At 56.0% G+C, this 25177-nt stretch overlaps 4 protein-coding genes and 1 non-coding gene across 6 annotated transcripts; 2 read left to right on the forward strand and 3 right to left on the reverse strand.

The window, feature by feature from the left end:
• Window positions 1-1545: 1545 nt before the first annotated feature.
• Window positions 1546-5129, forward strand: MAK16 (MAK16 homolog). Its single transcript, XM_072846034.1, has 10 exons — window positions 1546-1642; window positions 2028-2077; window positions 2329-2438; window positions 2576-2640; window positions 2799-2950; window positions 3259-3313; window positions 3401-3475; window positions 3846-3953; window positions 4189-4245; window positions 4526-5129. The coding sequence occupies exons 1-10, from the start codon at window positions 1628-1630 to the stop codon at window positions 4712-4714; spliced, it is 876 nt and encodes a 291-aa protein (XP_072702135.1). The 5' UTR covers window positions 1546-1627; the 3' UTR covers window positions 4715-5129.
• A 10-nt stretch (window positions 5130-5139) lies between these two features.
• Window positions 5140-9267, reverse strand: TTI2 (TELO2 interacting protein 2). The gene is made up of 7 exons (XM_072846033.1): window positions 8150-9267; window positions 7687-7873; window positions 7079-7171; window positions 6511-6695; window positions 6279-6422; window positions 5554-5716; window positions 5140-5257 (listed from the first exon to the last, which is right to left on the reverse strand). Exons 1-7 carry the CDS (start codon window positions 8800-8802, stop codon window positions 5177-5179), a joined length of 1506 nt encoding a protein of 501 aa, XP_072702134.1. The 5' UTR covers window positions 8803-9267; the 3' UTR covers window positions 5140-5176.
• Window positions 9268-9297: 30 nt separating this feature from the next.
• LOC140643995 (small nucleolar RNA U13) lies at window positions 9298-9392 on the forward strand. Its single transcript, XR_012039719.1, has one exon. It is a non-coding gene; the product is annotated as a small nucleolar RNA U13 (small nucleolar RNA).
• Window positions 9393-9411: 19 nt separating this feature from the next.
• RNF122 (ring finger protein 122) lies at window positions 9412-17618 on the reverse strand. 2 transcript variants are annotated; one of them, XM_072846036.1, is made up of 6 exons: window positions 17466-17618; window positions 11939-12095; window positions 10950-10995; window positions 10652-10693; window positions 10223-10302; window positions 9412-10131 (listed from the first exon to the last, which is right to left on the reverse strand). In XM_072846036.1, the coding sequence occupies exons 1-6, from the start codon at window positions 17488-17490 to the stop codon at window positions 10017-10019; spliced, it is 465 nt and encodes a 154-aa protein (XP_072702137.1). In that variant the 5' UTR covers window positions 17491-17618; the 3' UTR covers window positions 9412-10016. The 2 variants fall into 2 exon arrangements, with proteins under 2 accessions (XP_072702137.1, XP_072702136.1); XM_072846035.1 differs by having other exon boundaries at window positions 10223-10305.
• A 2184-nt stretch (window positions 17619-19802) lies between these two features.
• Window positions 19803-24111, reverse strand: DUSP26 (dual specificity phosphatase 26). The gene is made up of 4 exons (XM_072846120.1): window positions 23947-24111; window positions 21605-21877; window positions 21007-21215; window positions 19803-20542 (listed from the first exon to the last, which is right to left on the reverse strand). The coding sequence occupies exons 2-4, from the start codon at window positions 21781-21783 to the stop codon at window positions 20343-20345; spliced, it is 588 nt and encodes a 195-aa protein (XP_072702221.1). The 5' UTR covers window positions 21784-21877; window positions 23947-24111; the 3' UTR covers window positions 19803-20342.
• Window positions 24112-25177: the final 1066 nt, after the last annotated feature.

Here is a 25177-nt window from a genome sequence, read left to right on the forward strand (position 1 = left end):
CAATTTCCTGGCCACAAGTTTCGAGAGAGAGCAGCTGCACTGTTAACAACAATTATTGAGTGTAATGGTCTGTAAATGTATCTTACAGTTAAGTAAGAGAGAGAGTGAAGTAATAGAGGTACCAAATTAATTTTGTAAGTATTGGAGAAATTCCCGTGATCTCATTTTTTCCAGTGAAACTTCAAACTTGCAACTTCTCTGGTTCCACTGTTGGCAGTTTATATAACCTCATTTCAGTCTTGAATGAGCCGTTGTGCAACGCACAGCCATTTCACTCGCCAGAAAGAACAGATGATTCACTGCTCTGGAGCCCGAGCGGCACAATGCAGATGCGCTTGCCAGCAGGGAAACAGGAGGATAATAACAATCCATCAAGATTTGGTACCTTATGACTCATTACCAAAGGTCATAAATGGCTATTGTCAGGCAATCCCACATCCACGGTGGGCCCATTGCCCCTCGCTTTGCACATACAAGATGGAATTATATTTCTTAGGCTGCCTGGAAATGACTAATGCTAAGCCTGTTCTCAAAAACTGGTTATTTTTATCTTCCACCTGTTTCCCTGCTTTGCCAAGAATAAAAGGAAAAACGTGTTTGCTTTCTGTGATGGAAGGAAAAAATGTGAGCTGTTCTATTTGGGGCTCTATTCACACCTCCACAGCGCACCTCCCCGTTAAATACTAGCTCTAAACCCCTCTGCGGCCCGGTGGCTGGTTGCTCTGGAAACCCACCCCCTGCGAGCACCGCGAAAGCAGAGGGGCCTGATCCCTGCAAGGTGGGCTCCTCGCCAGCCAGCCTCCGGCTGTTCCCATCGGCAACGCAAGTCAGGCTCTTCCCCGCCGGCACTGGCAGCTCTGACTTTTTAATTAATAAATTAGCTGCAGCGCCAATGACATTGATGGAGTTTCTCTGTTCTGAGCGAAGGCTGTAATCTTTACATCAAACGGCCCGATTTTTTTACCCACCCTGCTGAAAAAATTAATCTAATTCTTGAGTGCATTAACAGCGATATAACCAGGCACCGCTAGCTTGGGGAGGGAGAAGGAGACAAGGCGGGTCTTGGTAGCCGTGGAGGAAACAGCTTTCCCCCCCCCCGGGGAGAGAATCTGCAGACAAAACATTTCCCTCACAGCTTCTGGGGTGTAAAATGGAACAGCGTGGGTCTGCACCGGGACCTGACGGCGTCCGTTGTCCCCTCCGTCGCTGAGGCAGCTGCCATTTCCTATCGCCGAAAGCACGGCGGAGGAATGAGGGCGCACCCAGGGCCTGTGGCCGGACCCCCCTCTGCCGCCACCCTGGCGCCTCAAACCAGACACAGGCCTCCACCAGCACCTGGACGGGGCTGCCCAAGGACAACGCACTCAACAGGGCTCCTTTAGCGGCGGGCAGCAGCAACAAGCCACGACAGCCTCCCGGGTTTATGCGCCGCAGGTTTATTTCCCCGCACGGAGCTCCCCCGGGCCCGGACACCGCTGCGGCCCGACGCGGAGAACCCGCTGCGCCGCCGCCATGACACTCCAGCCCCGCCCCTCCCCTCCGGCGCCTCAGCTCTCGCGAGATCTCGCCGCGCCCTGCCCCTTCCGGCTATGGCGGCGCGCTAGGCCGCGCGGCCCGCGGAGCCACCATGCACTCGGACGACGTGAGTCCGCCGGTTGATTCGGTCCCGTCCGCCCCGCCGCCAGGCAGCCGCGCCGCAGCCAATCGGCGCCCGCCCCGCCGCTGAGTCGGTTGCGTCCGGCTGGGGCGTACCCTCCCCCTCCCACCCACCACGTGGCGGGGGGTCCCCGTCCCCAGCCCGGGGGGTGCGGGGGGGCTGTAAATGGGAATGTGGCAGCAGCACATCTGCTGTCCCTGCGCCTCTTGTTGCACCGCACCCTCCCTGCCAGTGGGGTGCAGAGAGGGGACCCCAGTTTTTGTGGGGTCCCCCCCCGTTAGAGCCTCCCCGGGGGCTGCAGGAGCCAGGGGGTGCACAAGGCGCTGGGCGATCGGTGGCGGTGCGGGTCACCCGCTGTTTGTCCTCGCAGGTCGTCTGGGACACGCTGGGAAACAGGCAGTTCTGCTCCTACAAGATAACGTGAGTTTTTGTGGGGCGGGGGTGGGCTGAGCTCTGCCAGCCGGGGGGGCTGCAGGGTGCTCCAGCGAGGAGAGGAGTGGGAGGGACAAATTTGGGTGCCCCCTCAGGCCCCACTCTGTTCCCCTTGTCCCTGCGCCACCACCACGGCCACACGGGACAGTCGCAGAGGATGGTGTGGGCGGCTGCGAGGGGCAGGGCGTGCCGTGGGGTACTCCCGCCCCTCCCCTTCATCTCACCTCTCTTCTTTCCAGGACAAAAACCCAGAACTTCTGCCGCAATGAGTATAACCTGACCGGTCTGTGCAACCGCTCCTCCTGCCCGCTGGCAAACAGCCAGTATGCGACCGTCAGGGAGGAGAAAGGTGAGAGTCTGGCAGCTGCAATGGACAACCCCTTGGGTGGGGAGGGGGCGAACACCGCCTGCCTGAGGGCACCCCGGCTCCGAGCACTCTCCCCCTGCTCAGTCTCTCTCCTGGGATCACATTCCTCTTTTCTTTAGGTCGGTGTTACCTGTACATGAAGACGATAGAGCGGGCAGCTTTTCCCCGGCGGCTTTGGGAGCGGGTGAGTTAACGAGAGCAGACCGCTAACCAGGCGTGCTCTAACGTAACGCACGGAGAGGCGGTGGCGGGCCGGGAGCGATGGGACTCCTCCCAAGAGGAGATGTGTCCCCGCTTTGTTGCTGCTCCATAGCTCAACTCTTTCCCTTTCCCCCCACCCAGGTCCTGCTAAGCAAGAACTATGAAAAAGCACTGGAAGAGATAGACGAGAACCTCATCTACTGGCCGCGGTTCATCCGACACAAATGCAAGCAGCGATTTACGAAGATCACGCAGTACCTTATCCGCATCCGGAAGCTGACGCTCAAGCGACAGTAAGTGACACAACTAAGAATGATCGCATTGGTCTGGCTTATCAAACCACTGTCTGTCCGCTGAGCCACTGTCCCTGTACGCAGAGCCCGAGTGCACTTAGCTGCTTTCCTGAGGCTTTGGCAGGCTTGTAAATGAAGCTGGCTGAAATGGATTTAACTGCAGTGTAGTCTGCGTCTATAAATGCACTTAAACTAGTTGCAGCCGCATTTCTAATGATATAACTGCTGGTTGTTGCCCTGAACAAGCATTTGCTCATCTGCTACGCAAGAGGCTGACAGATTCAGTAACTAGCTCTTGTTCCCTGTAGGAGGAAGCTCGTTCCTTTACGCAGAAAGATTGAAAGGCGAGAGAAGAGAAGAGAGGTAATAACACTTTGATGTAATCTTCTGTCTATTGCTTCTGTTCCACGTGTCTTTCAAACAACTGACACTTCCTCTTTGCTCCATTAGGAGAAAGCTCTGATTGCTGCTCAGCTGGATAATGCCATTGAGAAGGAATTACTGGAAAGACTGAAACAGGATACAGTAAGGATCACTGCCTTCAGAGCACAGCAGTAAAATGGCTCCCACTGCCCTCTGTCCTGCGGGTTCTCCAGGGAGGGACACAGGCATTGCTATGAAAGAGGGGCATCGCCCGTGTAGGAGGAGTAGGGGACAACTGCATGCCGCCCTTCTTGAGTGGCTTTGTAACAGGCTGGAGGACTTGCTTCCCCAAAACGCAGAGCCTCTCATTTTCTGTACAGGAGTGCGTACTTCAGAATTAGGGAAGGGGCTGAGCCACAAGTTCAGCCTAGTTTGGTACTGCCTCCCTGCAGGCCAGAGGCTTTAGATGACCCTAGCACCAACGGCTGTCTTCCTCCTGTGACTTACAGAAAATCCACATTTTCCTTTTCAGTATGGAGACATTTACAACTTCCCCATTCACGCCTTTGACAAAGCTCTACAACAGCAAGATGCAGAAAGCGAGAGTGAGTCTGATGCAGAGAAAGAAGATGATGACGAGGTAATGCTTTCAGCCACAGCACCAGAGTTAATCCTTCCCTGAGCTGGTGCAGCACCTCTAACTCACCTGTATGCTGGGCATCGTAGTGTGAATGTCGGGGTGAGAAGAAGAGATTAGGAGAGGTGAACTCAGAAAGTGCGTGCAAGCGGTGGCCTTGATGGCTCTTCCATTGCGAGTTGTGACACTGTATTGTGCTCGGTGTGCACGTACTAGCTGCTGACTTTATTTCTTACAGGACATGGATAAAAGAGAGTTTGTGGAAGCAGATGACAGTGACCTCAGTGACTTTGAGGTAGGTGAAGCACCAGGTATAAACTGTCAGGCTGAGCTGTTTGAAAGTAACCTCTGCCCTCTTGGTGTCTCTGGTGATGGGATAAGAGCCAGCAAAATCAGATTTGTGGAACATAATGATACAGTCAGACTGCGCTGTATCCACTACACCCCAGCTCCTCTGGCTAGACAGCTGGGAGCCAGAATTATCAAATGGAATCGGATACACGAGATAATTTTGCAGAAAGAGGAGGTTTAGGTACACAGTGTGCTTTGATGTCACTTTTGTGTTTCCTTCTCAGGACATGGATAAGTTGGAGACAAGTAGTGAAGAGGAGCAGGAAGAGGAAGAAGAAGTAGAGAAGAAAGCCTCTCACTCCAAATCTAAAGGGAAAACTCCCCTGAAAGGACCAGCCAGAACAAAACGTCCCTACATTGAAATAGAGTATGAAGAAGAAACAGAGCCAACCACCAAAACAAAAGCAACCTGACTCCTTCCTGAACTCACATTTTGTACTGAATGACAGGACTCCAGATCTGTCACTAGAACTCCTTCCAGCTTTTGCCACTCTGTGCAGGACCCTCAAAAATTACTCCTTTTTCAATATTCTAATTAATAGTTTTCTTTAAGAAAAGAAGGGTTTCTGTCCCAACCCCAGGCAATTGCAGCAACTTTGTACAACTCCTGCATGAAGCGCAGTTGGAAGGAAGAAGACTCCCCACCTTGTCTGCAACCACACAAGGCTCAGCTCGGACTGTGCTCTGGGAAGGAACCTGGACTGGGGGGCACTGCTGCTTTGTTCTAAAGCTGGAGAAGCCCGCATGTGGCTAGGCGAGCACACAAGTGTGTCTTGTTTGGGGGAGGTCTGGGTGGGATGAGAAAGACAGTAACTTTAAATAAATAAAAAAAATTTACTGTACAAAAAGCAGGGTGAGCATTGATCAGCCACGCCTCACGTGTTCTCTTGCACTTGTCTGAGGCATTCCCGTACACGGTTCTCCTCGCAGCTGCTGTACACGCCTTCCAGCAGGACCTGAAACAAGAAAAGCATCGATGTCCAGTGCCTTGGCACACTCGGGCTTATGGTGTTATCAACCCTCCCCCAGCTATCTGTTGGAAGAGAATTATACAAAGCGTATCTAGATACCCGTTGATATGTATATCAAGTCATTTACCAACCAAGTCAAGTACTAATGTTGAGGTGGGTGGAAATGGATGCTTTCAAAATACTGTTGGACTGAGGAAGCAGGTGGGCTCTTGCATGCACCATGCTGCCCCTCCTAAGGGGGAAGGGATCAGAGATGAAGCAGTGCTGGGTCCCCGGCTCACCTTCACTTGCCCTTCAGAGCAGCGATCCAGCAGGATGAGGCATTCAGTGGCCCCCTGGAGCAAGGCAGCTTTTACCAGCTCTGGTGTCGAGCCTTGGTCAGTGTGTACATCCCAGATCATCTTCAGCAGGGCTTTGAGGAGCACAGGGAGTCTGCACGGCATTCTGCAAAGGGAAACGGCAACTGCACCTTATTCTAAATCCTCTTTGCAAGCCAGGGGAAAGCACAGCCTTGCTTAGCAGTTCCTAGACGCTTCAGGTGGAGCTGCTAGTTGACATTTACATGTGGAGCAGGACTGTAGCTGCCCTAAGATGAGCAACTGCTTCAGCGATGAGGCTGAAGAAGCTGCCTTGCTCAGTATGCCCACCAGAGGGAGGACACAGGCCCTGGTAACCTTAGAATGGTGTATCAGGAATGCCTGTCATTGGGGCAGCCCAATTCACAGCACAGGGCTTACTCCACAGTTCTGCCACGCAGAGAACATAGATTTAGTTTTTAGCCAAGTCGATGCTTCTAGAACAGGCAGAAGTCAGATCAAAATGAGGACCCAGCTTAGTTTTTGGTCAGGTTTTTCAGCAAAGCAGTAATGCCAGTGATTCCTCCCTGTGACAGATTCTTCCGTAAGATTTCAGGGCCGTTTCCTCAAGCAACAGTAACTTTGGCTCTGGAAGAGGAACTGCATTCAGGATATGCTTTCTACAGTGTCTTTCACCCCCAGACCAGGACCTGGGCCAAGCATGCTTTATGGTGCATTGCAGTGCCTCCAGTATTCCCAGTCGGGCTTCTTCCTCAGGGCCATCACAGACTTCCAGATACCCCAGGATAACTCGCTCCAGCCTCTTCAGGTGCCGCACTATCAGGATGCCAAGCCTGCCGACACGAAGAAGCACACACTGAGAAGGGAGATACAGACCAAGGCCAAGGCAAGTCCCTGCAGGGCTGTGGTTGCTGCTCTCACCTCTGCACAAAGGCAGGCAGGGTCCTGGCGTACACCCGCCGCAGCGCAAGGCGATGCTCTGCCTCCATGTGGGTCAGAACCAGCTGCAGCACCTCATCGCAGGGGGTGGTTGGTCTGGCCTGCTTCTGCTGCCGCTGGGCTCTCTCCAGGATCGGCAGCAAGTCCAGCAGGCACAGCAGTACTGTCTGGTTTGGTGTGAGACAGTAAATCTGGGCAATCCTGCTAATGTTCTCTCCAAAACACCAGTAACTTCCAACCCCGCTGACCACCCACAGCTGCTGCAGTTCACCTGACAGACCCGACTACTTCTACTACCTGTTACCGGCCCTCTTCAGCAAGGCTGCCACCTGGAAGGGGACAGGAGGCAAGAGTTCCCTCCACTTTGAGATCTTCCTGAAATCTACTGAGTTACTTTGACTCTTGGCCACAAGCATTGGCTAGTAACAGCCTGACTGGACTGTCTGTGAGGAAACAGGTTCTGCCTCCTCAGGCCTTATGCCGGCTATCCCTCGTGGGGCTGATAACGCAATACTGCAAGGCAGGTTAAAATGAAGTTCTGCTGTCCTACCTGGATGAGAGGGGCCTCTCGTGAATAGAGATGGTTGTAAAGGGCGTGATACACAACCTGAGCCCTGTTGAACTGGCACAGATCAGCAGCTGGCTGCAACAACAGAGAACAGAACATTATTCCTGTGCATGGCATTCAGCACCCGCTTAACCTGGTAAAAGAGAACAGCCTTCACAAACCCAGCTGTTATAAAAACAATCCTCGCACATCCTGCACATTAGGAACACTGCTTACGAGAAAGCAAGAGCAGGTGCTGTACCAAATGCAGGTTAAACCCTGCCATGCACAGGAGCACCCACTCTCCTTTGCCTCCCCAGCTGCTCTTTTGCGGTTCCACTGGCATTACTTTAATACCCTGCCCTGCAAACTGTTGTCAGGCTGATACATGAATCGGCTGAGTTCAAAAGGTGGCAAAGCAATTCTTTGCTTAGTGTAATAGATATAGGAACTATGCATATTTAAACACACAGGGACAGTATGGAAGATGGAGCAGAACTGCAAGGTTAACTGCAGAACCAGGAAGAGAAATTAGGAATCCTAACAGGCATCCAGCCCACCCTTCCTTCAAACACCACCCAGAAAGGGATCTAATTTCTCAAATCCCTTACCACGTTGAGAATGATATGATGCAGGCAGCGCACACCCAGGATTTTATTCTCCTCCCGGTAGTCATCCGAGATGAGCAGCGACGGTGGGAGGACACGCTCCAGGTAATGGCTAAGCCAGGGCCGGGTGACGTGAGGCAGCGTCCAGGAGAACACGAATTTTGTAGCAGGGTTACACTTCCAAGTGTCTCTGGAAATACAAAGGTAAGAACTAATGAACACTGGAACTAACGAATGCTCATTTCCTACACACCTGGGTCTCTCAGCTGACAATAAGCTCTGACTGATTCTCCCCACCCCCCCTTCCATTACTGGGGTATTTGTAAAGCTCTTGGCCCCATATTTATCACTGAGTGTCTTGTAATGCCTGAGCTCACACAGTTTCCCAAAAGTTTCCAGTATTTCCTAAGCAGAGACCAGCCAAACACGCCACCCTCTCCATCACTGCCCTCGCCTTCCTACTCACTTGGTTAACTCCTGTTTCAGGAGCCCCATCACTGCTGCAAATCTTCCTTCCTCATCTTCATTCTTTCCCCGAAGGAATTCAGCCACCGACCCGCAGCCTGCAGCCTGAACCAGCAACACCAGCAGCTCCTGTGCCACCAACTGAGACCTCACATTTGTCCAGGGCCTCTCCACAATATGCGTTGCAGCAAAGATGTAGATGGGTCCCGTCACGCGGCATAGGATTGGACCCACCACGGGAACGCCCAGAGACTCCTGGGTCTTGGCAGCTTCCAGCTTCACAAGGAGGTGTAGAAACACCGAGCCAACATCTGCCGCTCTCTCAGCTGCAGCGGTGTACGCTCTGTCCTTACTGGGGAGATCTGCAGCATCTTGCTCCTGCTTTGGGGGTGCTGCGTAACCATTCAGCGCAGCCACCAACTCACCCAGCGTCGCAGGGCTCAGGCCTCCAAAGAGCCACCGGCAGTCTGCAGCCTCGACCAGCGCACCCAGGTCTCTGACCACGCCGGCCTTGGGGGCACCGCCGGCCCCCTCGGAGAAGAGCTGCCCGATCTGGAGGAGGACTTGCTCGGCCGGCGGGACAGCAGGGGGCGGCTGCTCCCCGTCCCGCGGCCCCTCCAGCCTCAGGGCTCGCACTAGGCCGCTGAGCTCCATGGCCCGAACAGGGCAGGGCAGGGCCCGCACCGCAGGGCCCGCACCACAGGGCCGCTTCCCACCCCGCGGTGCGACCTTCCCCACTCTAAAACCCCTTTAAACCCCCCCCACCATTAATACTCTTCCCGGTACTGACCGCAGGCAGCAGCGCTCTGCGAGGAGAAACCCCCGGAACCCCTCAGAGCAGACGGCCGCCACCTCCCCCAACAGACGCCGCAAACCGCGCCACTGTCGCAAAATCCCATCCTTGCCGTAAAGGCGGGGGGGGCGTGGCTATATGTGAATAAATTAGCATGGGAAATTAAGCACCGGTATGCGGGGAAGGGCGGCCGTTGCGGCCCGGGGAAGGGCGGAAGGAGGCTGCGAGCGCGGGCCCGGTTGATGCAGAGCGGTGCGCACCGGCGAGCGCGGCACGGCCGGGGGAGGGGCTGGTCTCGCCCCAACCTCGGGGTGAGGGGCGCGGCAGTGGGCTCAGACGCGGGAACCTTTCGCCTGATCCTTCCGGTTCATAGCGCATGATGAATGGGAGCGGCACGCGGCTGCGTGACGTGTGCGCCCTGCGTTACGACGTGGCACAATCCCTTCTGAGCGCCGGGGGGGTCGGCGGCGTCACGGCTGGCGTCATTTTATTTGTTCAGGTCAAACAGAGCGCGGAGGGGGCGGCAGTTGGGGCGGGGCTGTTACGGCCGCCCTGTGTCGCCAGGCGGGCAGGCCCCCGGCCGCCGGTGTCCCCTTGTTCCCCCGCGCTGCCGGGGCTGTCTCGGCCTCCCCCGGCTCCCCGAGCCTTCCTCCAGGCTCCCCGAAACGCCGGCGCGCTGACGGCTCAGACCGGCTGCGAAACCGTCCGTTTAATCGTTCGCCACAAACCCGGCGCGGCGCGGGGAGCCTGAGAGTCCGGAGGGGACCGGGTACAAAAATACCCTGTGCGGCAAGGGGGAGGAGGGAGCGGGGGACACGCAGCTTCCCACGGGCAACCCCAAGCGGTCCCGGCTCCACGCGGTCCCCACGGAGCAGAACCGGGGCGACGGAAAAAAAACCCAAACCAACCCCCCCCGAAACAAAGCAACGACCTGTGAGTTAAAAATCCCAACTCAGAAATCCCAAGTCCTTCGAGACGAACTGTTCGATCCCCCGGGACACGCGGGACCGGGTGGGGCCGCGTGTGGGTCCTGCGATGGCCCCGGCAGGATCTGGCCAGCGAGGAGCGGGGCTGCTCACACCAGCTCGTCCAGGAGGGTGCCGATGCCGGCGCGGGGCTGTGCCGGACCCGCCATGGGCTTGTTGCACATGGGGCAAACGCAGCGCACCTCCAGCCACTTCACCAGGCACCTGCGGGGCAGAAACACGGGAGGATGCAAATCCCCACTGGGGAAATCCCCCCTCCCCGCAGCCCTCCGCCGGCCACTGTGGCCGTACTCACTTTCTGTGGAAGGCGTGTTGGCATGGCAGCACCCCCAGCTCCTCCTTCACCTTAAAATCTTCCAGGCAGACGGCACAGGTCTGCTGCGGGAGGCCAGACGGAGGGTGAGGGTGGGTGCGAACATGTGGGACTCGGCGCAACACCCACGCGTGGCCCCGCTCCCACCAGAAATGCTGTGGCTGGGGAAATCCTGCTGCTGCGGTGCCTATTCCCGGGTATTTCCAGCCGGGATTTCAGCCCAGTTCCCAAACCGCCCCCGAGGAGGGGTTTTTCCTCCCGATTCCCAGCCACGCGGTGCCGGCACGTCCCCATCCTGGCCTCACTCTGCCTGTGAGCCACCTTCAACCCCATGGAGCAGAGGGGATGTGCCCCAGAGCAGTGGCCCCGTTAGCCCCAACTCTGTCAAAACCCAGAGGTGGTACCACTCACCCCGTGCACGTTCAGCCTCCGGGCATCACCCCTCAAAACCACCTGAGGGAGAAAAGGAGGCAGAGGATTTAACGTCAGGAGGGGTTTTGCCAGGAGTCCCAGTGGGAGCTGAACCGAGCTGGGCAGGGGCAGGTTGAGCCCGGGCCCAGCGGGCAGCGTGTCCTGTCACACCGCTTTTGAATGTGCCCAGCTGGGACGAGCAGAATCGGTCCCCGCTGTGTCCCCACCTGCCTGCGCCCACCTCCCGCTTGGTCCCGAATCGCTGCGGGTACGTGCAGGAAACAACAAACAACTTTACCTCCTTGTACCCAAACCTCTCGCTCTGAGCCTGGTGTCGCAGTTTGCTGGAGAGGGGGAGAAAAAGGCACCATCAGTTTTACAGCATCCTCAAGGGTCACGACAGAACAGTGCAGCCAAAAATATTTGGGAGGCACCTGAAATCAGGGGAACGCACCCTTCCCGACCAGGATTTGGGGATAAGCAGCTCTGAGGCTGTGCTTGTGCCATCGGAGCAGCGCAGCCACGGGCAGCACCAGCCCAAGGCCGTGCCCCGGGCAGAGCGGTACTACGGGGCCCCGTGCTGCCTCCAGCACCGGCAGGAATCGGCGGCGGGCAGCGATAAGAGCCGGCAGCCCCGATTGTTTGCCTTAGGAAGTCGTTCGTGGCGCAGGAAACGCTGTATTTCCAGTGCTTGCCCGCCGGCAGCTCCCAGCCCTGCTGTGACCTTGGCCGGGCCAAGGGCGCTGGGGAAAATGGCCTGGCAGAGGAACCCAGCAAGACCTGGGGAGAAGGGGACTGCTCGCAGCCTTCGCTTGTCCTCCAACCGAGGCACTAAGATGTGCTTCCGCAGTCCCAAAAACGGCTGAGAGACGCACGGGACATCGGCAGAGCCGGGGCATCCCGCAGGGAAGGACTGAGCTACCCGGGCCCTGCAGAAACACCAGCTGCTGCCTCGGCTTTGGGTTTAAAAATAGCCCTCACTGAACAGGGAGTGTAATGTAAAGACACATCCTCTCCCATACAGCACTGCTCCTTCCCTGCCCGACACAATGCGTCCCTCTGCACGGTCCCCTGAAAAACAAGAGCCCCTTCCTGCGTTTCCTGCCCTGCTCCGGCCGCAGGGGACCACGATCACGCCTGGCTCGAGCACGGCGGGCGGCCGGCCCCGCTCCTCAGGGCAGATCCTCGTGGCGAGTGGCTCCCGTGTACGGGACAAAACAACGGGGTGCTGGGAAGGACAGGGGGTGCCCCAGGGATGCCAACCCACCACCACGGCCCCCGGCTCACCTGATGAAGTAGCAGCAGAAGATGAGGCTGAGCACGAAGACAAAGATGCCGGTGCCGAAAATGACCATGTAGATGTTCAGCGGCAGATCCTGGAACGTGATGGGAGGCATCGTGCAGGGTTTACTGGTATAAATCAGCCCCAGACTGCAGGAGCACCCTTTAGGGGGGGAAGAGAAAAGCATTTAGGATGGAGAAAGGGGAAAAAGAAGTGAAGAAGTTGTGAGAGTGGAGAGAGCCTGGACTGACTCCCTCCCCTCTGGAGTTTGCAAAGTGGGCAGAAACCAATGCCAAGACATCGTCTGGTGGCCTGTGAACTAGAGATCTCCCCAGGAAGAGCAGCAGCCCCTTAGAGCAGCTCAGTGCGGCACAGGCAGCAGACACCGCTGCATTGCTACAGTCACGAGACCCTTCTCCAGCAGCACAAATGCACCCCAGGCAGAATCCAGGCGTCTGGGAGAAAAGGAGGCCCCGTGCTTTCATTTCCAGAGAAATACATGGAGGCTGGAAGGGGATTTAGGGAAGGACAGCACAAAAAAAGAGCTTGAAAAACAAGAACAGTTGGCGTCTGTCATTGCTCCATGGGAGCCACAAAGAGCAAGTGGCTGGTTCGTCCTTGGTGCTGGGAGAAGCGCCGGGGCTGTGCAGGAGCAAATTCAGCACCACAGTGACTGAATCCCCTTTCCGAGCAAAAACGTGGGTGCCAGCACGCACCAGCCACACGCCGCTGCCTGGGCCACCATGTCTTGCTCCAAGTCTGACACCGCAGGGGACATGCGGAGGAGGGCGTCACGCAGAGCCGGTGACAGCGCGGCCACCCCAGGAGGGTCCCCACCTAACCAAGGCGGAAAGGCACGGAAATACCAGACCCACTGCAGCTGCCTCTGCTGGGAGCCGATGCAAAGTCAGGCTCTGGCACTAGATAAGCACTGCTTTTTATGTCTCCAAATCATGCTGACCCCACAAGAGCTGGAGCTTTGATTTCTCATCAGATCTCGCTCAGATGGGACTTTAAAGGAGAGCAGCCCCCGAGCCCCATCTGTGCTCCACAGAGCATCTCCCCCCGCCCCTTCCGCTCAGCACCCTCTGTTCCCGTGCTGCGCAATCTCATCAAAAAGCTCCTACAGAAACACTTCTGGGTTTAATTACAGCCCACTAAAGCCCTCTGCCTGTTTCTCATGAGAGGATGAAATTTGCTCTCCACCACAGAGAGCAGAGACAGGAAGAGAGCGAGCAGCAGAAACCTCTGCACAAGTGGCGGGATCCCAGGTTTGGTCTGGTTTCCTCCCTGCTGCGATGGGGAGAGAAGGCAGCAGCGTGTGCTCGAGAGAGGCCCAGGACATCTGCATAGCAAGGGGAGCCCAAGCAGGACGGGCAGGCGGCACTCCTGGGGTGAGATCCTGCCCTGGGACACTCAATTCCCAGCCATTCCTGGGTATCTGCTTTGCGGTGCACTTTGAATTTACGTGCCGCAGTGATGCAATGGCCAAAGCCACCGTGGCCAGAGAGGCTCTTGGTTCCAGGGACCACGGTTTGCCGCTGTGCAGCCAGAGCAAACACCAGACAAGAGTCTGGACTGTAGGAAATGGGGTTTTCCTGCTACAGGGGGCAGAGCCACTTGCTGATCTTTGCCTCTTGTAATCGCCGGAGACAATTCATCAGCCACCTCATCTACAGAACGAGAAAGGGAGGATTTGTTTGTCGGGTCCTCCTCTCCCAGCCTTCTGCTCTTGAGACCACCAGGTGCGGGAAAAGACAATAGGAAAGGTTATTTTTTTTTTCCATTTCCCTGCTGGAAATGATTGAGAAATGCTCCAAAAAAAAAAAAAGAAAGTATATCAGCTCTGAAAAAAACCTCTGAGCGACTAAATGAGGTAATGCTGGTGCATGTGATGGTGGGACGCAGGCTGCAGAGCAGCTGTTGACGGTCGGTGGAAGCCTCACTTGAAGCTGGCCAAACAGAGCGCGGTGGGTTGTGGTAACAATAACGGGTCACAAGTGAAACAATAATGCTTCCTGCGTGTATTTCAAACTGAGAGCTATTCAAAGAATCTGCTGAAAAGCACCGGCCGTTTCCCTCCGTGCCACAAGAGCCGTGGCGACAGAAACAGCCCAAACCCAAGTTACAGCCAGAGAGGTGCGGGAGAGGGGCCCAAAGGGCTGCTGCTGGCCACGGCGAGCGCTTGCTCTGCGCGTGCCGCAGCTCACCGCCAGCCAGCGAGGGATGACCTGGACCTGCTCCGTGGGCTGCTGCGTGGCCACCCGTGATGAGATGGAAAAGCCCTTGTCTGGGGATAGCAGGAGGAGAATCAGCTCCGCAGAGAGCAGGGAAAGGCTGGCATGTGCGTCCCAGAGGTTTTCCAGGAGAAGTACCGGGTGGGCTGGGAAGGAGAGCCCCGAGGGAGACAAACCCTGCCAATCCCATGCTAACTCCCCAGCGCATCCCTCTGCACTCGTCTTAAAGGGCTCAAAACCCAGCGTACAAACTCCTGAACATCGCACCCAGACATCGCTCCTCTGCACGGGGTTGTCCCTACGGTCCCCACACTCTGCCCGGCTGTGCCCCATCCCGTGAGGCAGAAATCGTATTCCCCGACCCCGCAAGCTGCTTACTGAGCACTGCTCCACGTTAGATGCCCAAATTTCCCACAGGTGGCCACAGCTGCACATAAAACCACATGGGTGCCGAGAGAGGGGCGGTCAAACCAGCAGCAGCAGCGAAAAAACTGAGGTGGAACAAGAGATGCTGTAACTTGCAGCCCCATACCGAAGGAAGCAGAGAGAAGCCAGTCTAACATGTCCCTGCCAGCCGCAACACAGCTGGCAAGGCTAATTTTAGACTCACCAGCTTAGCAAGGCTCATTCCTGTTAAATAGGCTTTCAAGAATTCATGAGCTCCAGGCTGCAGTGCCGAAAAGTGAGCACGGCTCCGGGGAAGTGCCCTTTCCTGGTTGGGGAACAGCCATCGGCTCGGCTGAGATGAGAAGGTCCTGCCAGGACAAGCCCTCGAGCAGCGGGTCTCAGCGAGGCAATGAGAAAAGCGAGGTCCTCCCAACCCTGGCCAGCCCCTTCCCCTCCCGCTCCTCCCCACGAGAGCTCATCGGCATGGTGGGCGCATTGGCTGAGCGATGGTTTTGATTAGCGTAAACCCCTTCGCCTGAGAAAGGCGTCCGTATTCTTAGTTCAAGGGGAATGGTTCAAATCTGGTTTTAACCAACATGAAATGAAGACCTGATGGGCACCAAATGCAAACCAAAACAACTCATTCCACCAGCTTAAGCCTACCGGTTTTGTACCTGAAACCAGAATCCCTGAAGATAGCATGCTAGAACAATTACTTAGTTGAAAAATGGGAAAAGAGGGGTGACTAGACATCTGTGAAACTACCTACAGACATGCACTGACTTTCTGGACCCTTCTCACTACAAGAAGGATGCTCAGAAAGGCGGTTCATCTTGCCAGCAAAGCATTTTTTCATGCAAACTGCAAAACCTGCCCTTTGTAAGCAGAAGCAGCACAGGTACAGTTCGACCCGTTGGGGCTGTGGGTTTCACCTCCTCCTCCTCCAACCCACGCAGCTCCCCGGCAGACTTAAGTGCTGAGCTGGCCTAAATACCCCTGCTGCAAGCTGCGGTGAGGGCACGTGGTGCCTCTGGTTGACTTGGCTAACGGGGTGACCCCAGCCCTGCTCCCCCCTCCCCAAACCCTACAGCATGACTTAACCATCACGACCCCACTAAACAGCCTAGCCGACACCTCTGCAAACGCAGACCCTTGTGCTCCAGCGATGCCGCGTGATTTGGCCCTCTGGACACAACAGTTTGCAGTATTTCGCAGTATTTCAAGTCAGGACAGACACAAGTTTCTGCCCGTACTGCGCAGGCACAGGGTTTTTGCTGAGCAGAGCTTCTCCCTCACCCCAATTCTTCTTCAATAAAACAAACGGAAAACTCAGCAGGTCATTAAATAAAACCATTCTTTCTACTCCCACACAAAGGCTGTGGGCTTTGCATCAGAAAATTGAATGCAGCTTCCATATTATTTTTGCTGTGATGCTGGAATAGGCTTCCTGCAAAACTTGCCCCTAAGCCAAGCAGTTCTCCCCTCCAAATAAAGTTACCTGGCTCATGCCCGCTGACTGCAAAGTCCCCTGAACTACAGCTGAGCAACAGGAGGAAAAATTGTGATGCAAAAGAGGAGCTGAAATGCCAAGGCAGCACAGTATACGCTGTCTGTTAAGATCTTGTGAATATACCTATTCAGGTTGAAAATGCGATTTCTTTACTGGGTCTCAGACTTATTTACACCAGTGGCCCCAATTCTGCAAAGGTCCTTAGCAAGCGCACAGATAAGCAATTTTGCTGGACTCCGCTGATTTAAATATTTGCAAGCTCAGGGCTTAAAGCCAAAATGTACAAGTCAGATGCCCATGGCTGGTCTCCTAAACCCACATCTTGGCCTTTGAACAAGGGTGGGCTCTGTTCACGGTCTTTCCCAAAGCCCGTGCCTTGGGAAGCTGAGGAGAGCTGTGGCTGCTCAGAGCCTCTAAAAGCAAAGTCTCTCTTATTTAGGATGTTTCTTTAACACAGCCAAGTTTGCATTTTCTGCTGTGGAGCATTTACATGTACCCCGTTTAATGGAAACCCATGCACTCACCACATGTCCAGGGCTAACTGCCTGCAGGACCAGTGGCTTCTTATCCCCCAAGTTGCACAAGAACACACAAGGTATGTGTTACAGGAGAGGAAGCCACCGGTTGCATTATATTTAGCTTCAAAGGCTGTAACCCTTTCATAAATTAAAATAACCCAGCCTTTGTTGCTCAGGCAGGGCTTTGATGGTGGAATTCCCAGCGCAGCTTCTCAACTACTTAGTCATAAAAATAAACCACTTCTCATTTAAACCAAAACCCCCTCACATGTGCAAACTCAGTTCCACGTTCCTGAGGATTTCTTACAGCGAACACGAGAGCGAGGAGCCAGGGCCTTGTCTGGGGTCCTTTAAAAATAAGTTTATTCCACTTCTGCGGACACATGAAAGAGGGTTGGGTTTTTTTTTCATTGCAACTAGCACACGAAGCGAAAGCACGGCAAGCTCATTTAGTCATTGGCTTTATTCCTGGGAGCTGGGCAGGACTCGCTGCTCTGGAAGTAAAACTGCTTCCCCGGCTCACCCCCGCCCGGCGCAGCCCCAGGGCGGCAGGACCGGGGCTCCCGCCGCCGGGCAGCCGAGGGCCCGCACGGCCCGGGGACCGCGCCGCGCCCCGCACGGCTGCGGAGCGGGGGCTGGCTGCGGGCGGCGAGGGCAGGGCAGGGGAGAGCAGGGCAGGGCAGGGGAGAGCAGGGGAGAGCAGGGCAGGGGAGGGCAGGGCAGGGCAGGGCAGGGCGGCGGGCAGGCACCGGCAGCGAGGCGAAACTTTCCCCAGCCGCACGGAGCGGCCGGGGGGCGGATGCCCGCTCCCCCCAAACTCACGCCCCGCAGCCTCCCCCCCGCATCGTCGTCCCCCCCCGCCCCCGCAGCCCGCTCTCACCGTGGCACCACTGGAAGGGGGGCATCCGGCAGCCGCTCCGCGGGGCCGGGCCGGCTCCGCCGTGCGCGGCGCCGGGCCATGGCCGGGAGCGGGGCTGGGCTGGGCTGGGCTGGGCGGCCGGGAGCGGCCCTGCCCGCAAACCCCGCCCCGGCAGCCCCGGCCCCCCCGGAGCCCTCGCCGGAGCCGCCCCCGCGGCGGGCGCAGCGCCGAGCGCCCTGGCGGGCCCCGCTGCCGGCCCCCGCGGCTGGGGCAGGGCGAGGCGTGGGAGCTCCAGGCACGGCTTCCCCGGGCCGTGGGCGCTGAGACGCCGAGGGCCCAGGCTGCTCCCGTGACCTGCGCTCCTGCCACGCGTGTTGTGATCCTCGTTCCTGCCACGCGCATCCCCGTGGTACGTGTGGCCACGGTGCACCTTTCTGCCACGCGCGTTCCCATGAAACATGCACAGGCAAGGGGCTCTGCTCACATAGGGCCCCATCATCCAGCAGAAATGCTCTGCACATGACCCAAGTGTGGATTACCTGCCTCCCTTGCCACCTGGCTGGAGCCCAGCCTGTCCTTTGGGGGAACTCAACAGCCCTTTGGGGGAACTTCCCGGAACGCACTGAGCTCCTGGTGGCTCTCAGTCTTGTGCAGGGGATGGGTTTGGCCATGATCAGCATCTCCATCCAAACTGTGGATCCTGCAGGTGACCGGTGACCGTGAGGGCAGCAGGACTGGCAGTGTGGGGCTGTGAAATGGCTCCGTGTGCCCCCACATGCCCCATGTCAGGGATGGCAGTATCGTGGGCTCTGTGTATCCTCCTCCACCAACAGCCCCAGGGATCAGGCAGGTTTCTGCTGCCGGTGGCTGGGTCTGTGCTGACAGCCCTCCTGAAATCGGGGTACTTTCCCACGCTATACTTTGATCTCCCAACACACGTGCCCGGCCACTGCAAGCACACAGCAAGGTACAGCACACCACGGGCTCCGTCAGTGATTTCGCTCTCGGGGTTAGTTTGCTGATCCTCCAAACACAATCTGCCCGCGTGCTCAGAGCCTCCCTGATCCCAGCTTTGTCAAACAACAGCCACGCTCTGAATTTGGGGGCCGATTAGCAGCAGGCTGCACAAAGGGAGCTGCGCAGCAGCAAGGAGCACAAAGCAGATTTGCAAAATCAGATGGGAGGCATTTTACACCCCCCAGGACCTTGCCAAGCTGCAATCTCCCTCCGCCGAAGCTTCTGGCACGTCCAACAGTCCCAGTAGCGCTGCCACAGAGCATGACCAGCCCCTGTGCATTGCCCAACACCAGTTCCTCCTTGTCTCGGTGTCTGCAGCCCTTGCTCGGGGTAACCTTGGCCCCGCTGCCAGCAGTCGGTCTGTTGTCCTCTCTTCCAGTGCCTTCCTGGGATGGTGCCGTGCCCTGAGCACCCCAGGGCACCTCAGGGACCTGTAAGAGCAGAGCCCCCAGCTCAGGAGCTGGGCAACGAGCACACAGGTCACCACAGCTTCTGCAAACTGAAGTTTGCTCTCCTTATTGCACTTGAGCTAAAGGCAGGCGTTCCCCGGAGCAGGATTGTTTGGGGCCACCAGTTAGCAGTGATGGGGTGCTACAGCCCGGGCCTCGGCGTGCCCCAAGCAAAGCAGCTCACCCTGCATGGCCGTCGGGCTCCTCTCGCTACATGTTTACGTGATCGCAGCACAACATATAGCCGGCAGCCGAGCGGTGCTTCGTGCGCTCTCAGGAAGCGGAGGAAGAATGGGGCTATAATAAGAGCAGGCGGACAATGAGTGCTGGCAGCATGCAGGGGCAGCCCAGCACCCGTGGGGCTACCCAGCACCCATATGGCTGGTGCCTTCACAGACACTCGTGCCATCACCTGGCCCTGGCCACCCTCCTGGGGCTCAGCTCGCCTATCCCTTCTGCAAGCAGCAAAGGTGTTTTTTGGAGGCCCCCGGGACAGCGGGCCCTTCTGCAAGCCTGGGTGGTTAAGCTTGGTGCCTGCCTGCCTGCCTGCCTTTGGGAGACCGACATCGCCACCTCGTGATGGATGGTGACCCTGGCGACTGCCAGCCCAGCTCTGCTTTCCACCAGGAGTTCCCCTTTCTGTCCCCACTGCTGGAAAAGAAGAGCGGGGAGGCCCAGCACAGGCACTGACCACCAGTGGGGTCTGACAGGTTTAGCGCCTGGACAGAGGATCTGGAGGACTCAGGTCCACCTCAACCCAGAGCACTCGGGGCGATGCTCTCCCGCCGACTCCTGTGGCGGATCCCAGCCTGAACACATAAAGTCTGTCCCAAAGCACACGAGGGATGGCCAAACTTTTTCCTTAGCACTGTCTTTATTTTTACAGGTTAACACTAGGCATGGAGGACATCCAAACACTACGACAAAAGGCCTGTTTGCCTGAGCCCACACACCAGACCTAATTCACATTGCTACACAGACCAAAAACGAATGGGAAACAAGACAAGGAACACACAGAGCTTCAGTCTCCTGGGAGGGAGGGACAGGACTGGCTTGGCAAATGCATCTGCCACGTGGGAGAACGAAGCCTTGAAGGGGCTTGAACAGGGACAGAGTAACCTGAAACGTGGGGCTGAGTCCCTCCGGAGGCATCTTGGAGTGAGCAGGCTGGGAAGGAGGCTATATGTTAGGCCTACCTAGGTGGCAAGATTGCAGGTTGAGGGCCTATGCTTGCTTTACCACTAGGAATAGCTCGCATGTCTGGGGACCCCCTTAGCTGAGGAGGAGGCCCAGGGGGCAGTTGCATGTAATCCATTAGCTGCCAAGCGTCTGCACCGTGAGGAAAGCCCTGTCTCTGCCACTCAGCGGGCATCGGGGTCAGGTGAGCACCGCACACACAACGCTCCCACCGCACAACCCCTCTCGTCCTCCTTCACGCACTCCTCTTCAACCTCAGGGCATTGTCCAGGGCGACCAGCTGGCGCAAGAAACCCCGGTTGGGGATGATACCACGGTGGTCCTTGACCGTCTTTATGGCTTCTACAAGGGGCATGTGGTGGCGGATCATGAGGTAGGCAAGGACCAAAGTGGCCGACCTGCTCACCCCGACAGCACAGTGCACAAGGATCCTTCCTGGGGGTGAAACACAGGGGCTGTGTCACAGCAGACCAAATATCCCAATTAAAAAAATACTGAGGACCCAACTGTTTGCCGTGGTGCATCCTGGAGCTGGGGCTCAGGTGCGCAGCCTCTGGGGTAAGATGTAGGGCCCCAGTTACAGTATGACTGTGATGCACTGAGGTCCCCCTCTTGGCAAAGGGTATCAGTGTATCGTGATCTCCCAATACAGAGTGAATAGGACCAGCCGCAGCTCAGGACACAGGTTTGCGCTGTGACCTGGGGGGCCGGTGCTCTCATCTAGCCTGTTCCCTCTTTGGAGGAGGTGATCCAGTGCAGGAGACACCATCCCAGGCTAGAAATACCTTTGTTTTCTAGGATGCTTAGCAATAGGATGTCAATCCAGCTTCCCACCTGTCCAGGGCAATTTCTTCCCATCCCTGCTCCCCACTTCTCTCCCAGAAGTCTTTACCACCAACCTTCATTCAGCGCTTGGTGGATGAAGTCAGCTGCAGGATAAAAGTAGGGGCTCATGTCGAAGGAAGGCGAGTCATGGGCCTCGATGCCCAGGTAACGGATGCCCGTGCCCTCGTAGTACTCGGCACCCCCCCTCCACTTGCTGTGCGAGGCGTTGAGGATGTGGGTGATGCGCAGGTGAGCCAGCTCGCGCCGGTTGGCCGCTATATCTCTGCAGAGAATCAGAAACAGTGCAGAGATGCATAAGTTTAGATTAGTTAAAAGAAAAGTTTCCAAGGACAGCGTAAGGGCTGTCCTGAACATTTACGTCTGAGAAAGCTAGATGCAAAGGAAAAATGCCAGACTCTTAAGATTCTTGAATTTTAAGTCAATCTCTCAGTCCCTGACTCCAGAGACACTCCACCTCCGCCTACTCCACCACAGCAGTGCTCTGAACTCTCTGCACAGCCATGCTTATGTCCTTCCTCCTCCTTTGTCCCAATGTACCACACCCATCATGTCCTCCTCTCCCTCACATTTCCCAACCTCCCCCTCCCAGATTTCCCCATTTCACAAAAATAGCCCTGAACTCCCCAGTTCTTGTCCCCTTCCGATACATACTGATCGCCCAGGTAGAGTCCTGGCCAGACCTCATCAGCATGATTACAGGCTGTCTTTCCCGTGTACAGTAACCTTTCAAGCTCAAAGACGCTGAGGATGGGGTGGTTGTTGCGCTCGTCCCGTGAGCCTCGGCTCGGTGACCTGGTGCCATTCCTGGAGAACCTGGACAGGAAAGCCATTGGAGCTGCCGAGACCCACAAGGCATACCTGTGGGTTCGTGAAGGCCGGAGAGTGGCCTGGAGATCGCTTCTGCTGCTGCTGCCACCCACGGTCCTGTCATGGAAGCAGTGGAGACGCCATTAGAAGAACTGGGGAGCTCTCACTCCATCCCTTTTGTAGAAATACCAGCCCAAAGCAGCCAATTCTCACCTTCCTGATGAGAGGGCTGTGTCAAGTCAGCTACCCAGTGGTTCCCAGTGTGAGACAAGAGTATCACCTACACTCCCTTCCAAGAAGCCATACTGCTGGGGAGAAGTTTATGATGCCAGGGCTGGTGAGGGAAGCCAGAGAGGCAGCCAGATTGCTGAGTCTCCACAGGCTGAGGTTTTGCTCCAGCCCCACGACTTTGGGTTGAGGCCATATTGGCAAGAGATGTTCTACACAGGACCACCTTCCTTCTGAGCTGGCTCTGGGGCTTTGCCTGCCAGCGGGACAATGCCAGCTCGAGAACTGATGCTGCCAACCTGCGATCAGAAGCAATGAAAGGCGGCCAGGTCTGGGCAAGCCACCAGGACTGGGGAGGAAAAGCCCCCAAACAGGTGGAGGATTCCATATGGCACCACACAGAGTCTGGCCACGACCCAGACTCCTACGGACCAGGCACAAAAGCCTGTGGGGAGGGAGAGGCAGAATTAACCCCTCCAAGTACAGCAGTCCTGCAGCTACATTTGAACATCTAGGACTGGTTTGGGGTGGGAAGAGTTAATTTCAGGGGATGAGAAAGCTCATTTTACAGAGCCGATCCTCTAGGATACAGCTCTGCTCTCAGACCTTTAGATCATGCTGATACTTGTCACACATCTGCATGAAACTTCCCTGGATGGCCTTACCCATGAGGAGCAGTGAACAGTCCCTGCAGCCAGACGTTTGTCAGAGCTGCCTTTTTTTGCTCGTTTGCTGCCCCCACACATGAGAATACAATTCTCTTTCCCACCATCACGCTGCTGCCCTGAGCCACCCTGGAAGGTGTCCAAAGAGCATCCCATCACAGCCGCCCCAGGAGCAGCTCAGCACCGGCCAGTTGTCTCTGGGACTCGGGGGAGGAAACGCAGCGACCTTGGGCTGGCCAGGCTGGATCAGAGCATGTCTGTCTGCTTTGACATTTTGCCTAAGGCGCCAGCCAGCAGCCAACGGTGCAGAAGGAAGAAGCCTCCAGCCATTTTTTGGCAACGTGCAGAGGAGAAAAACATTGCAAGGGCATAGGGGAGCTCAGAGGGAGTCCAGAGAGACTCATGGATGTCTCCCTCCCCACTCCTTGTTGCAGGGTGGCAGTTCAGACCCTGCCTGGCATCCTGGGGTGCTGCACAAGGAGAGGTCAGCCCTGCCCGCACTGCTCAGCCCTGGCACCGAGCACACCACATTCCCCCAGCATGGGGTACGGGCCAGATCTCACCCTGACACATCTCCCCTGCCCTGATGAATTTTGGACTCCTTCACGCTGGGAATTCAGACTTGGCAAACCCCACCTGGAAAAGGCATTCAGCATGGCCGTGTGCCGGGGCCCTTAAACCTTGTGTGACCTTGGCTGCAGCACAGCCATATGCCACCAGCCCCGGCAGCATTAAGAAACAAACAGCAGAAGGGTCTGAAAAAAGCAACTAAATCATCAGTATAAGGCTGTAACTAGCCAAATAGCAGACCCTCTTACTGCTACAGCTGGCTGGAAAAACAGCAATCCACACCTATCCGAGGACGTATCTCTAGAAACCCCAGGCCCAAAGCCGGCTTCCAGCATCCCACCCCCGACACACCACCATGCCAGCCCCCCAAAGTGCTGCAGAGGAAGAGAAACTGCCCCACATCCAAGACCTCAGAACAGACCCCAAAGCACTCCTGGCACCCAAAACCCTCACAGGCATCAGCTGTACCCCCCCCTTTTGGCAGCCAAACCCGGGGGCTCGCACCCCGCTCCCCTGAGCACACTCATGGCTGCCTCCGGAGCCCCTCTGCCAGGCGTGCCATGCTCGGAGGAAGGGGAGAAACAGCCAGAGCCTGCCTCGATGCACAGAGCGAGCTCTGAAGAGGCATAGCTGAACAAGCGCAGGCTGCTCAGCCCCGCACACTCCGCAGAGACAGACAGACAGACACGCAGGAGGAAGGAGACGCCCACCCCGTTACTCTACCTTTGTGAGGGCTGTGATTTCTCGGTTCAAAGTGAGTGTTGTAGTCAGATCCAGTCGGCCATGTCTTCCTGCTGCTGCCGCTGCTGCTGTAGAAAGGCTGATGTATGAACATCTATTTTAAGCCATGACATGTCCAGAGGCAGGTTTGTTTATATCATGCTGTGCATGGATGGATAAGGGAGGAATGAGGGAGACGGACACAAATGCAGAGATCGCATGCAAGCATGCAGAGACATACACATAAGTGCCCATTACTACGCAGACAAAAACAACAGCAATGATAACATATCAAAATTCTCCTGCCAGCTTTTCTCTCACTCCTCCTCCAGCAAACCAAAAGCCACAGGCGCGCAGAGAAGGAGAGAAGAAAAAGCCGATAAAGTGGTGCTGATGACATGATTACCCATATCATAAATCTGTAGCTGTCTCTAGAGGATGCTTCCTCATATTTTTTTTACAATTGACCTTGTCCTCCCCCCTCACTAGGGTCTCTTGGGCAGAGCCAGGGCTTGGTGACATTTCTTCATTTGCTAAGAAAATAAGCCTGGGGGGGATGTATGTGGTGAGATGACAAACTATTTACAAATTCATGTCAAAGTCAGGGAATACTTTTTTCTGGGGGGAAAAAAAAAAAAGAGAAAAAGAGGAAACTCAAAAGATGGAAGCTTTTTGTTTTGACATTTTCTAAATGACACCATTCATTTCAGAAGTGCTGCAATATTTCAGTTAAACATTTTCCAGGCAGAATATTCTCCTCTTCCCTTTGAAGATCTGGCTTTCAATTTAGAAGTTTGACTCAAATCAGAAAGTAGGAGTGTGGTGGGAAAAACAACCTGAGGAAGAATCGAAACATGCTGTTCCAGGCCAAATGACATCCTAAGAAGATTTATGGCAGTCCCTCCCCCACTCCTATTTGCTTAAAAACCAGGAAAATTTCCTGTTTTGTTTTCAGCTGAACTTGTGGTTATCCCAGGATGTAACCTCAGAAGCTTCAAGGATGAACTCAGCATCACCAGATACCTGTCCTGTCCCACTTGCACCGCAGTATGTACAGGCGATGAGGTTTAACTCTGCTTTTTCAACATCCACCACGGCGAGCACAGGTCCCAGGAGTGCAGCCTCAAAGCAGCACACACCTTTCAGTATATCACAGGCCTGTTTTTTTCCCCGCATCCTGCATAGCTAAATGACAGGGTTGTCAGGAGCTGTATTGGAGGTTAACAGCATACAT

This window comes from Ciconia boyciana, chromosome 25 (genome assembly GCF_034638445.1).
Source record: "Ciconia boyciana chromosome 25, ASM3463844v1, whole genome shotgun sequence".
Lineage (NCBI taxonomy): Eukaryota > Metazoa > Chordata > Aves > Ciconiiformes > Ciconiidae > Ciconia > Ciconia boyciana.